General features: G+C 35.8%; 1 protein-coding gene across 5 annotated transcripts in view; it reads left to right on the forward strand.

Moving 5' to 3' along the window:
• The window catches only part of CDH10 (cadherin 10), a 94871-nt gene extending 85122 nt beyond the window's left edge, over positions 1–9749 (forward strand). For 4 of the 5 annotated variants that reach the window (XM_039714815.1, XM_039714813.1, XM_039714814.1 and 1 more), the window contains 3 exons: positions 5545–5653; positions 7538–7789; positions 8675–9187. In XM_039714815.1, the coding sequence (XP_039570749.1) occupies positions 5545–5653; positions 7538–7789; positions 8675–9168 (855 nt within the window). In that variant the 3' untranslated portion in view covers positions 9169–9187. Of the gene's footprint in view, positions 1–5544; positions 5654–7537; positions 7790–8674 lie in introns of all 5 variants that reach the window. The other variant, XM_039714818.1, reaches the window with a different exon arrangement.
• The last annotated feature ends 2733 nt before the right edge of the window (positions 9750–12482 follow it).

Consider the following 12482-nt stretch of genomic DNA (forward strand, 5'->3'; position numbering starts at 1 on the left):
ATAAAAGTCAGTATAATTTAAAAGTATATATAAAACTATTTTGACATTGCATTGTTTTATTGCTTACAGTCAGAATAGGCTGTCAGTTAAAAAGTTGAATAAAATAGCACTAATCACTTATAACTATTAAATGAGATACTAAATGAGTATATATATCCACAAACGCTTATTTAAATTGTTATAGGGCTCAATAGTATCTTTACCAGAAAAAACCTGCCAAGGTTATTGAGAAGGCCATAAATATAAACGTTTTTTAAGAAATCTGAGTTGCAAATGATTGCTAAAGAAAACAATTCACAAGAAGAGAAAAAATGAAATGCAGGATAACATGAATAATCTATTTGAATGCAATTATATTCTCCTTGTTTACCGGCAGCTCATAAATAAGACTTTTTATTTTTCGAATTCAATCTGTCCTGAGAGAATGTAATCAATCCAAACTGAACATGGTTCTCTGAGCTTGATTCCTCCCACATTTCTGCTATTTTTCTTCCATTTCAGGTTTTCATAATTGCATTTGATCCATGAAATTTATATCTATTAGGTAACTGAAAGTAATGATGCTTCATCAGTCACAAATTCTGTAGTATTCATTTCAGCATTTCCCATCTACTAAGACAGATATTATAATGAATATTAGACTTTCCCATTTACTTAATTTGTACAGAAGCCTAAATTTTATACATACATATATATAAACATACACATACTACATATGATACCTATGGAGGTGCACATAAATCCATGTATACAAATATACATATATATGCAAATATATAGCAAGAGAGAAATGTGACTTTTGTAGACTGAATGACTGAAAGAGCCTGTCATGGTTTTCCTGCTTGCTATTACTGCTGATGTCAGATCGTACTGTGAACTTACAAACTATGCAAATACCCTATCTCAAAAATCTGAAGCTATACACAAGCAGCACCTCTGGCAGAATGCTATTTTGGTGGTTGCTGTTCTTTTGACCCCTCCCAAAAATGAGGACAGTCTTGGTATGATGGCATAAAGAGGACACAGGCATCCATGTGACCTACACAAGGCTGACTCAATAGGAGTTCAGGGAAATAAAGCAGCAAAATGCTAAGACTGCTGCAGCCCTGCAACCAAAGAAGTTCAGCTGTCCTCTGCCCCCAGGTGAGAAGAGCCAGGAGCTGGGCATCTGGACAGATGGAATCCCACTGGTTTTGTCAGCTTCCAGCTGCCATATGTCTGGCAGCTCAGCTGCCAGCCTCCAAAGATCCGCTAATGTAAAGGATAAGAATCAGTTTAGAAAGCAGAAGTCAGTCCTGCTTTAGAGAGATCTTGCATGGAAGCTGAGTATAACTTTTCTATATATTAATTTTCCCTATAGTAGATGGCAGAACAGAGGCCCTTCTTCTCTATTTGTAAATGATCTGCCAAAAGAAAAGAAGGCAGGAGTTGACCTTGGTTGGGAGCCAAGTGCCCAAGGAGCCACTTCCTTCCCCCTCAAAAGTATAGGGGGAGAAAAGATGAAAAATAAATGGCTTAAGACAAACTTACAAATTACCATCACTGGCAAAACAAACTCAACTTCGGGAAAAGTAACTTAATATGCTGTCCATTAAACATGGGGTAGGATTGTGAGAAACAACTAAACTTCCCTTAATACCCCCCTTCTTCCCAGGTTCACCTTCCCCCTTCACTACTGATTTTCTTTTCTCGGACACCCCTTCCTCCTCACACTTCTCCCTGCCCCCGTGTGAGCATTCCCCACGGACTGCATTCCTTCAGGATAACTCTGCAGCCTGAGTTGGGATCGCCTTCAGGTCCGCAGGGAAAGCGCAGCCGGGCCAGGCTGTCTGCCAGGCCGCAGGGCCATCCCTGCCGGGCCTCTCCTGCCCCGGCCCTGCTCCCGCTGTCCCCTCGGGGCTCGCAGGGCTGTTTCTCGCTCGCTTCCCCTGGCTCAGCCCTGGCTGCCGGGCAGCGTTTTGGCCTCCCTTGGCCAGGCTTTCCCCGGGGCTGAGGGGCTCAGCCGTGCCCTGCGCTGGGGCCGCTGCAGCCGCCGGCACCGCCTGGGGCCGGCCCGGGCAGCGCCGGCACAGCCCCGGCGGCAGCACTGGGTCACCGTCAACTGACTCAAGTCCACTGTGATGTTTTTAGAATATGTAGTTTCTAGAATTTAGAACTGAATACAGGTCTTACAAAGTAAAAGTTATTGTCTGCCAATGAAACACAAATAACATAACAAATGGCTTGTTATTATCTTGCTGTTAGTAGCCTTCATTTTACCCAATCCATCCTTTTCATGGCCAAATGTTAAGTAAATAGGTCTAGCTTGTAATGGATTCCCTTTCAAAAACATTTTAAAATTTGAATCATGGGGTCTATTTTCCTTTTTCCTGTAATTTAATTCAATATAGATTATATAAACACACTAGGTTTCTTGAACCAATTATTTTTATGCTGCTCTTCATGTTATCAGCTCATTTGACCCATATGACAATCCTTATCAGGAAAAGGATATCCTTTTCTCACCATAATCTTGCTTAAACATGGCTTCTGGGATCTTCATATTTCCATCCTTGTTATATTCACCAAGTGTCTTTCTAAAAATTGTAAATAGCTAAAATTCATATCTTTTGAAAAACAAAAATCCCTGAAGTTTTTTTTTGTTCTAGCTTTCAATTTTCCCTTCCTATTTTTCAGATACTTCTATAAAAATTTCTTAAATCTTTTAATCTGAAGTGTTATTTTATCTGTGTTTATTGCATCTTTCATTTCTTTTGACAAATGACAATTTGTGATCAATTTACTTGAAATTTTGTTCTCTTTTTTTCCCAATTCCCCTTATTCATTCTTACTTTAGTTTCTTCACTATATAGCCATAGATTTCATACCTTCCAGTGGTTTTACGAGTATCAGAATTTTGTCTTTGCTTTACTTTTTCAAAAACTCTCAAAGGTTTTTTTATTTTCACTTGGCCAAGAAGGTTTTTGAACTGCAAATTGATGTAGGGTTTCTAAAGAGTTCTGCTTTCTTTTTCTAAATAGCAGATTATATTTTCTTTGTCCTGAATTTAAAAGCAAATGAATGGTATATTTAAGAAGAAAATATCTACCTAAACAATTGTTTGAACTGATGCTTGCAGAAGTCCTACCAAGCAGAAAGATGGATTTTGTTAGAACAGACCATACAGCAAACTTGTTTACAGTGGTTTGTCAGTTTTTTAGTGGCTAAGGACCCTCATGATTGCTACTGTGCCCTTAATTTCCTGACTGTTACCAGACAGAGTAACGTCCTTGGCTTCCCAGTTACTGCTTTGTGGTGGCAACTTAGAGTGTTACACCCCTATTTACAAGGTAATTGGGGTTTCCCATGGCTGGCCAGGTCTAAAAGAAAAAAATCTGTTTGAAACCACATGTAAAACAGGATTTATCATGTTAAAATAGTAATCAATATTATCAGGAAACAGATTTCGAACTGCAATGTAATTCTTTCAATTCTACTCACTCTTTTAAAAAAACTATGATAATGAACACTCAGAAAATCAGTTGATTTTCAGCAGCCTAACACCTACAATTAACCGTATTCATGGTCTCTAGTTGTTAAATAAAATAAACTAGTGGAGTTTTTTTATTTCATTTAGTAAATATCTATGAAAACTCATATGCTAATTGCCCACTAAATAATTAAAATATTCATTCTTCAAAAACAAATAATATTCTGTGCTTGCTTTATCAGTTTTATTCATTTAAAAATTATTGGATGATTATGTAAGAAAACAGATTTAGAGAAAGACCAAACTCCTGTTGAAAAGGCAAGGAAGCTGCTATATTAAAAGAAATCCCATCTTTGCCTCATCAATATATTTACTGCTATTTTTCTGGATGGACAAGAGAGAAGTTAGGAGTTAGTCATGCATTTTTTAAGGTGTAGCCAGGATATTTTAGTGAAAAAGCCTCTGTTGGGATTTTTCCTGTCCTGAGGAGCTGAGAGCCTCAGGAAAGAAATGTAAACAATAACTGTCTGCTGCTGTGGAAGGCCACAGGTGCATCTTCCATTGGTCCATGTGGATTGTTTTCTATTAGTGACCAATCACAGCCACCTGTGCCAAGGCTGTGAGCAGTCACAGGATTTTATTATGCATTCCTATTCTATTCTTGTCTTGGTAGCCTTCTGATCTTCTCACTCTGTTCTTTTAGTATAGTTTTAATGTAGTATTTTAATATAATATATAACGTAATAAATCAGCCTTCTGATGAAAATGGAGTCAAGCCTCATGTCCTCACACAAGGGGTCTCAGCCAAAACAGCATTAAGGCAAAGAGGAGTGCACTGCAGTTGATGTGAAAGATGATCAGACCTGACAAAAGCTATGATATTAAGAGAAATGGCTGTATTTGGAAGAACTGGAAGAGGAAAAACAAACAGGGTTTAACAAGTACACCACAGGGAAGGAATAGTGTTAAAAATTAGATATTTCCATGGTTGAAAGAGCAGTGCAATTTAAATTGATGGATAAGAAATTAAGAATAAAAATGACCTAGACTAAAGATAATCTATATTTGGAAGTTAAACTTAAGAACATAACTGAACCTTCAAGCATGGATGCACAAAAATCCAGACTTAAATTCACTTTATATACCATGGTATAAAAAAATCCCCAGACTGAATTTAGGCAATAAAGTCAAAAATAAAAGTAAAGAAATTCATTTTGCTTGGGAAACAATATTTAGCCACTCTTAGCTATAGAAATTTCAGTCAAAAAGCCACATATTCACTTACCTGACAGGAAAATAAGTACTGATAAAGGGGCTACCATTACTTTCCCCAAAAATACCCAAAATTTGTTGTAGGCATTAAAGAAAGCACTGAGTATGGAATTGACCTGGTGCAGCATACTCTGAGAATTATGACTCCTGATTCTCATCCCACTCCAAACTTGTGCATCTCTAGGGTGTGCTACACTTTTTACAAGAGTAGAAATACATATAAAATATAACTGGCATTTTTAATCTCAGGAATCATGTTAGTGTGTTCTCCTATACTAATATAAAGAAAAATATATATACTATACTAATAAATAGAAATACCATGTTTAAGATAAAATTCTTTAATGTTGCAATGTAATTTGAAATGTTAACTTCTCTTTCAAAAAATATTTGTTTGATAAAATGATATTTTTATCACAAAACCAGAAAACTTCATGTTAATTACTGTCTTAGGTGTTGATTTGAATTTAAAATGGTGAATCAAAGATGAAGTATAAAAAGTACCAACTACAGCTAAAACTATTTTGGCAAGTTTTGTCCACTATGTAGCTACAAAAATATAGGTGCACATGTACTATCACATGAAAAATACAGGTGTTTTCTTTCAAAAAAACTTTTACAAAACACTTGTTGAGCATTTGTTTCGTTTTTATATTTTACAGAATAAATATTAAGTCAATATGTGTGAATGCTCTGTGATTCCAATGCTTTTCATCTTCTTTGATCAGATAGCTCTATCAAAAACCTAGGTGCATTTGGTCTCTTTGTTGTTGTTGTTTGTTTGCTTGCTTTTATTCCTGCAGCTTATTCAGACCATAAGTGCAGTAGACAAAGATGACCCTCTTGGTGGACAAAAATTTTTCTTCAGTTTAGCTGCCGTTAACCCTAACTTCACTGTTCAGGATAACGAAGGTAAAATTCATGCCTGTTCCAAGGAAGGAGTTTACATTCCTAAAATATATTTGCTTTTGATGTCTATCAATATGTAGAGAAGTTGTGAAGGTTACTACTATCAAGAATACTTTACCTGAATGAGGTTTAGGACTTCTACACTTGTATCTGTGTAGATAAAACAACAATGTGATTAAAAAAAAAAAAGTGATAAAGAAAATCAGAAAAGTGTTGGCTTGGGGTAAGAGACAGATGAAATACTTGACTACGAAAGAAAAAAAGCTTTCAAAAATGCCTTCATCTGACAAGTTGAGATTTTTCAATTTAGGCTTTTGTGACATAGTTCTGATTCCCCTGGCCTTCTGTTTTGCTTCTTTCTAACCATTAATGAAAATAATGGTTCTGAGAGCCACTTTGGATTTTCTTTTGATCCTTTCTCAATCTGTCTTATCAGAGAAAATTTTCAGAAGCTTCTGTTGGGGAAGTGAGACTATGAATTTTGTCTTTCATTATTAGTATGACTAAATGAGAGGACTCTAGATTAGAGAAGACATAAATGAGAGGGGATGTGGTATCAGCCTTCAAATGTGTCAAACGCACAAAGGCAAAGGGAATAATCCTCTGTTCCTGATGAATTTTCAGGATGTAGTAGAGTACAAACAACAGCAGAAAAAAACCCCAAACTTCTAATGGTAGTGAAAGTGGAGTAATTAAATAAAATATTTTGCATACCTTATAAAATCCTTTGCAGAAGAGGTATTTAAAGATCCTAAAGGCACTTAATTTTTGATGTTGAGTGAAATCAAATAATGTTAAAATACATAAAACCAATGAAGGGAAGCAAGAAAGAAAATCTTTGTGCTTCACATCTTGAAGTCTGAAAAAATACATGATATAATATTTTAAACAAAGGTTATATCTTGGTGATTAGGTCCTCAGTACAGAGAGGTATAGATCTTAATATTTTCTTATTATTTGTAATTTTCTTTCCTTATGCACATGGATTATTTTAGTTTTGCCTGAAGTTAGCTGTCAAGAGAGCTGACCACATAGTTCAGGCAACCCTCAAATATGATGAAAATTAAATTTTCCTTTTAGTACACACTAAAACTGTATTTTGTTTCTTTTGGACTAAACAGTTATCAACTCTGGTGTTGGCTGCCACTCTAGCATTGTAGCTCTAGCAGTAGAAGAAGTAGTCTTTCCCTGTTACTCATTCTTTCCCTTCCCTCTGGCCACTCAGTGGACAGCTTTTGATGCTGACATATCCTGCACACACTAAGATTTATCTGCTACAAATACAGTTTAGTAAGTTCACTTCTCAATAATGTGCAGGAATACCTACCATCTTTCACATTTTCTGAATTCCTAAGACAATTTCAATCCAAAAAAAGCCCTACTTCATGTGCTAAGGTACATAATTCATTGTTCTACAGTGTGTTGAAAGTGGTTTGGTTTAGCAAATCTCATACTGAGTTGACAGCATTCCTGTGAGTATTGTCACAGATGATGCATAGAAAGAATCTTCTAGAACAGAGTACTTGTTGAACTGCACAAAGTGGAAGGTTATTTTTCCTCGGTTGGTTTCTGCATTTCAGGGTTTCGGCCCTGAGCTCTACCTGTGTCACACACTGCATGCATGAATCTATAAAACATTTTAAGCTTTGAGAAATCCTCTTTTCAAATCACATGCCAAAGTGGTGCAGAGGCACAGAGAAGCAGGCCAGATGTACCTAAAATGTTATAAATAGCTTTCAGATCAAATGGGAATGTTAGAAAAACAGATATCACTATGATATCAGGATCTATTTTTTGAAGTCATATAAAATACGATAATTTGCATCTGCTATAAATGATATGGTTTCTGTTTGTATAGCCTACAACAGTATATTTTAATCGATCTAGATAACACTGCCAGGATTTTGACGAGGAGGAATGGCTTTAGTCGACATGAAATAAGTACTTACCTTCTCCCAGTGGTGATCTCAGACAATGACTACCCAATCCAGAGCAGCACGGGCACGCTGACCATCCGCGTGTGTGCCTGTGACAGCCGGGGCAACATGCAGTCCTGCAGCGCCGAGGCCTTGCTGCTCCCTGCCGGCCTCAGCACGGGGGCACTGGTGGCCATTCTCCTCTGCATCATCATCCTGCTAGGTAAGAAGAGAAACGCGTCTTCCCCTACCCAGGAGCAAATATTTAAGGCCCGACTCATTTCACAAAGTTATGCAGGTTGATAGAGTTAATGATCCTGGATTTTGCAAGAAGACTATAACTGCAGCTTAAAATACAAAGGAAAAAACAAAGGCAAACCCTCGTTATCTGCTAATTTAACACTGTAAGTAAGAATTCAGCTCCCAGACTGTTAAACTATCACTGTGCAACCAGAAGCTCATTTATGTTCTTCTGTTAAGTTATGCAAAAAAAGAAAGTTCAGAGAGGATGAATAGTATAATCAAAAATTGCTTTCATGTCTTTCATTTATTTTTTTTTTTGAGGAAAAGTCCCTTTTTCATTTGAATAACTACTAAAAATCAATATGCAGTATATATTTCACATATAATACAACAGTATAACAGTAAGCAGCAATTTTACTACATCAAAGCCCTATCTATGCAGTGGTTTCACGGCTATAATAAAAAAAAAAGGAAAATTTTGCAATACCTCCATTTTGTGGTTTTCAGAATAACACTTAATGACCTATAATTCAACTCAAACCCACTTTTTAACAATATCCTTTGAGCTTGAAAAAGGAAAAATATCTTCAGAATAGACCTGGCTCTTTTAATGCTCATTACAGCTACAGAAGGAGCATGCAGACAAGCTCATGGTCCTGTAAGGCAGAACATACAATGTGTGTAAAATAGGTTTTTGATATAGACTTTATTGTACTACCATTATACAGATAGAGGTGTTTATCCAGTTATCAAAAAAAATGAGTTGGTGAAATGTAGCTGAAATATAGTTCTTGCACCCGGTGGATTTGCTGCTAAGAAATTGTTAAATAGAGATTTTTACCCATTCTTTGTTTCCCTCTTTAAGTTATAGTGGTGCTATTTGCTGCTCTAAAGAGGCAACGAAAGAAGGAGCCTTTGATCCTTTCTAAAGAGGACATCAGAGACAACATTGTGAGTTACAATGACGAAGGCGGTGGAGAGGAAGACACCCAAGCCTTTGATATCGGCACGCTGAGGAATCCTGCAGCTATCGAAGACAAGAAGCTTCGGCGAGACATTATCCCTGAAACATTATTTGTGCCACGGAGGACTCCTTCGGCACCAGACAACACGGATGTCCGAGATTTCATTAACCAAAGGCTAAAAGAGCATGACACTGATCCCTCTGCACCGCCGTACGACTCACTTGCAACCTATGCCTATGAAGGAAATGATTCCATAGCTGAATCCTTGAGCTCCTTGGAGTCAGGTACTACTGAAGGAGACCAAAACTATGATTACCTCCGAGAGTGGGGCCCTCGGTTTAATAAGCTAGCTGAGATGTACGGTGGAGGAGAAAGTGACAAAGACACTTCTTAACCTACAGTAGGCTACTTTTCTTTTCCTTTGAGCGGAAGTAATTTTACAGACACCTTCTGCACTCAACAGTATTTAACATTCAGGAAAATTTTCCTGCCACTCAGCACAATGGTTTCCTTTTAAATTTTGTTTTAAACTTGTCCATTAATGTCATTCATTCTTTCTAGTAGGATGCCACTTGGAATATATACAACATTTTATTTAATCAAACTTCCAAGAGCCAAAGCTATGGAAATTCAGTGTTGTACATTTTAGTAAGTAAAATAAAAAATATCTTACCTTCGGAAATTTGAACAGGGTGATAATCCCTTAAGCAACCTCATGTACAAGCCGCTTCTGTTAGGTACATGTCCTATTCCTGCAAGTTCAGCTTTTAAGATGGCGAAGAAGAAAAAAATCCAATATGTCCTGTTCTGTACATTAAAATAAAACAAAATGTACACGTGGTGTTAATAAGTGTAATATGCAGCTGGTTTAAAAAAAAAGTTTGTGCAACTTCATTTCATCAAATTCTATCTGCCAATGTTTTATATTTATATTTTTGTATTTATTTTTAAAAAATAAACCAGTTTTTACAACTATGTTAATGATCGCCTGCCTGTTCTCGCCATGAGTTTCGTGCTTGAGGATAAAATGGAATTTCTCCAGTGACATCACAACCGATTGCTAATAGTTCTGTGCTGAAGTATTCTCCATACATGCAATACAATCTGAAGTGCTTATGCTCACTGAGACAGGAGCAAGTTATACAGTCACCTGCTTGCTCAGAAGTGCTACTTTCGGCAGTTCAATGTTTATAAGAATTTTTTGGTTTTATTTTTTAACTAAACTAATCATATTCTAGTCTAGAAAGATGAAATACTATCTTGTGTCACCTCGAACAGCCTTATTCTAAAAACATGTTGGCACAGTTTATCTATCCAAACACATAACATTAGTTTCAAAATCTCAGTTTATTTGTTCTATAGTTCTCCATTTTGAATCATACTTACATTATCAGAAGTGATCTGTAAGTGCAGCAGATAAAGCGTAAAAAGATGCTCAATCCTTTTTAAGCTCTATTTTTCCAAAGACAAATAATTTGCTGACAAGCACTATGTGTTGTTTTTCAAACGCTTTTAAAGCTGTCAATCTGAAGACTGAGAAAGTGTCACAAAAACTAGCTTCTCCTCCCCTCAATTCACTGAGTTTTCTCAAGTCTGGTAAAAAGAAACCTGAGCAACTAGTGAACTGTAACCAAAATATACTTAAGCTATCACAAAACAGACTAGGTATCTGAAAACATTTTGAAATGCTTCATCTTTTCCCTTAATCTTTAGGTTACACAAGTTTTGTACTAGACAAGCACTGAAGAGAATTTTGAAATACTGCTGAGATTAAACAATTTCAGAGCCAAAGCAGTATGTTAAAAGGTCTGTATTAGCTACTGTGGGAGAAAAACACCTGAAGGTTTATTTCTCCTCACTTTCTCTTAACTAATTATTGGCATAACACCAAGAGATATTGGAAATATATTAGTCCTTTGAAAAGTGAAATGCTGCATTCAATTTTAGTTGGATATTTCGTCTCCTTAATGGGCTGATAAAACCCAATGAAGTTGAAAGCTGCATACACTACCATTAAACAAACTATTTTGGTGCAATGGAGACCAAATTTTTATTGACTTGATATCAAGTTAAACTATTTGATCTATTAGCAAACTGTGAATATTATGGAATTTTATTCATGTCAACCAATAGTACTTTAATTAACTAATGAATTTTTATATTCCTTTGTAGAATATGAATCTAAGAATATTGAGAAATGTTTTACATAATCAGCATTACAAAGTTTTTTAAAAGTCTTACAGGTGATGCAAACAGTTGATCTTCTTTATGATCACTTAGTGAAGAGGACCAAATTTTTTTCTTCCAAATCCCCATTAATCCTTCAACAGCATGCAATAAGAGGAAACAAACAAATAATATCCAGCCATTAAATATAGAAATAGACAAAAGGCACTCTTCCAAAACTAATTTTGTCTACAGCAACACTGAGATCAGTGATATGGTATGTATTTCACTGAGTACATACTAGGGCAGGAGATGAAGTAGGCTGCAAAACATCTGGATTTTTTACCTCTTTGCCTACAGAAAAAAAAAAAAAAGAAAGGTTGAACAGGTCCAGAGAACACTTCTACATATAACTCAGTAAAAATCTCTGGTTTGTTTCCACAAAGAAAAAACAAATACACACATCTTCCTATATCAGCAAACATCAAGTAAGACTCTATGACCTTGATTTACATTACAGTACTAATTTCCAAGTAGTAACTATAAGGAAATATTTTTCTATTACTGTGTTGGAGGAAGTTATTTTATAACTGTTCAGCAGAATCTGAATCTGATGTTTAAAATTTAATCCTGTGTGTGTTATTAAATAAAATATTATTATACATTGTGAAAGTATATAACCATATATAAACATGCTACTAATATTATTATATCAATAGTATATATTTTTTTTATTTGTTACCGTATCCCTGGACATTTATTTCTCAGTACATTTTAGGAAATTTTAGGAATCAAGGGCACTATTACAATGTCTTCTTGCATGCATAAAATAGTGAGGAATTGGAAAGTGAAACTCCTAGACAACTCAAAGTGGAAAAATTGTAAATCAGGATACCTGCTTCCCAAGCAGTACCTGCTAAGCTTAGCCACATAAAATCAGATTAAAATTAACAAAATATACCAACATGTAGTAAACAAAATCATGGTATTGTTTAGTCTGAATGAATTTTCTGTGTGTTCTTAAGACAAAATTGTCACCCGACCACAGAAACAAAGAAAATACACTAATATTGCATTTCAGTTGGAGCTTACAAGTTATTTACAACAAGACACCTTAAGAATGTTTAAAAAGTCAGAAGTATATAAAAACTATTGTAGCCACTGGACATGCAATTGACGGTGAGTTCTTAGAGTCCGTGGCAAAAAAAGTACATTTAAAGGGATTTTATGGAAGCAGATGTGCACAAGACCTTGTGTTAATGACAACAATGTAAAGAGTAGTATTTCATAGGGCCTTCAGGAAAGTAGTTGATAGGAAGAACAGTCTAAGGAGAGTAAAAAAACACCAGAGTACGAAACAAGCACTTAAACCAACAAAATCCTCACATTGCAAACATCGGGTAATATCCACCCACTTCCATCTCTGTATATGCAGATGTTTTTCACTCTTACAGCATATCATATTTCCATAATTTCTCCTTCAATCATATGTAATAATGTTCCCAGGTCAAACTATTTATCAATTACATTACTGCCTGTCAA

The sequence above is a fragment of the Passer montanus genome, unplaced genomic scaffold, assembly GCF_014805655.1.
Source record: "Passer montanus isolate IOZ18808 unplaced genomic scaffold, ASM1480565v1 scaffold31, whole genome shotgun sequence".
NCBI classification, from domain to species: Eukaryota; Metazoa; Chordata; class Aves; order Passeriformes; family Passeridae; genus Passer; species Passer montanus.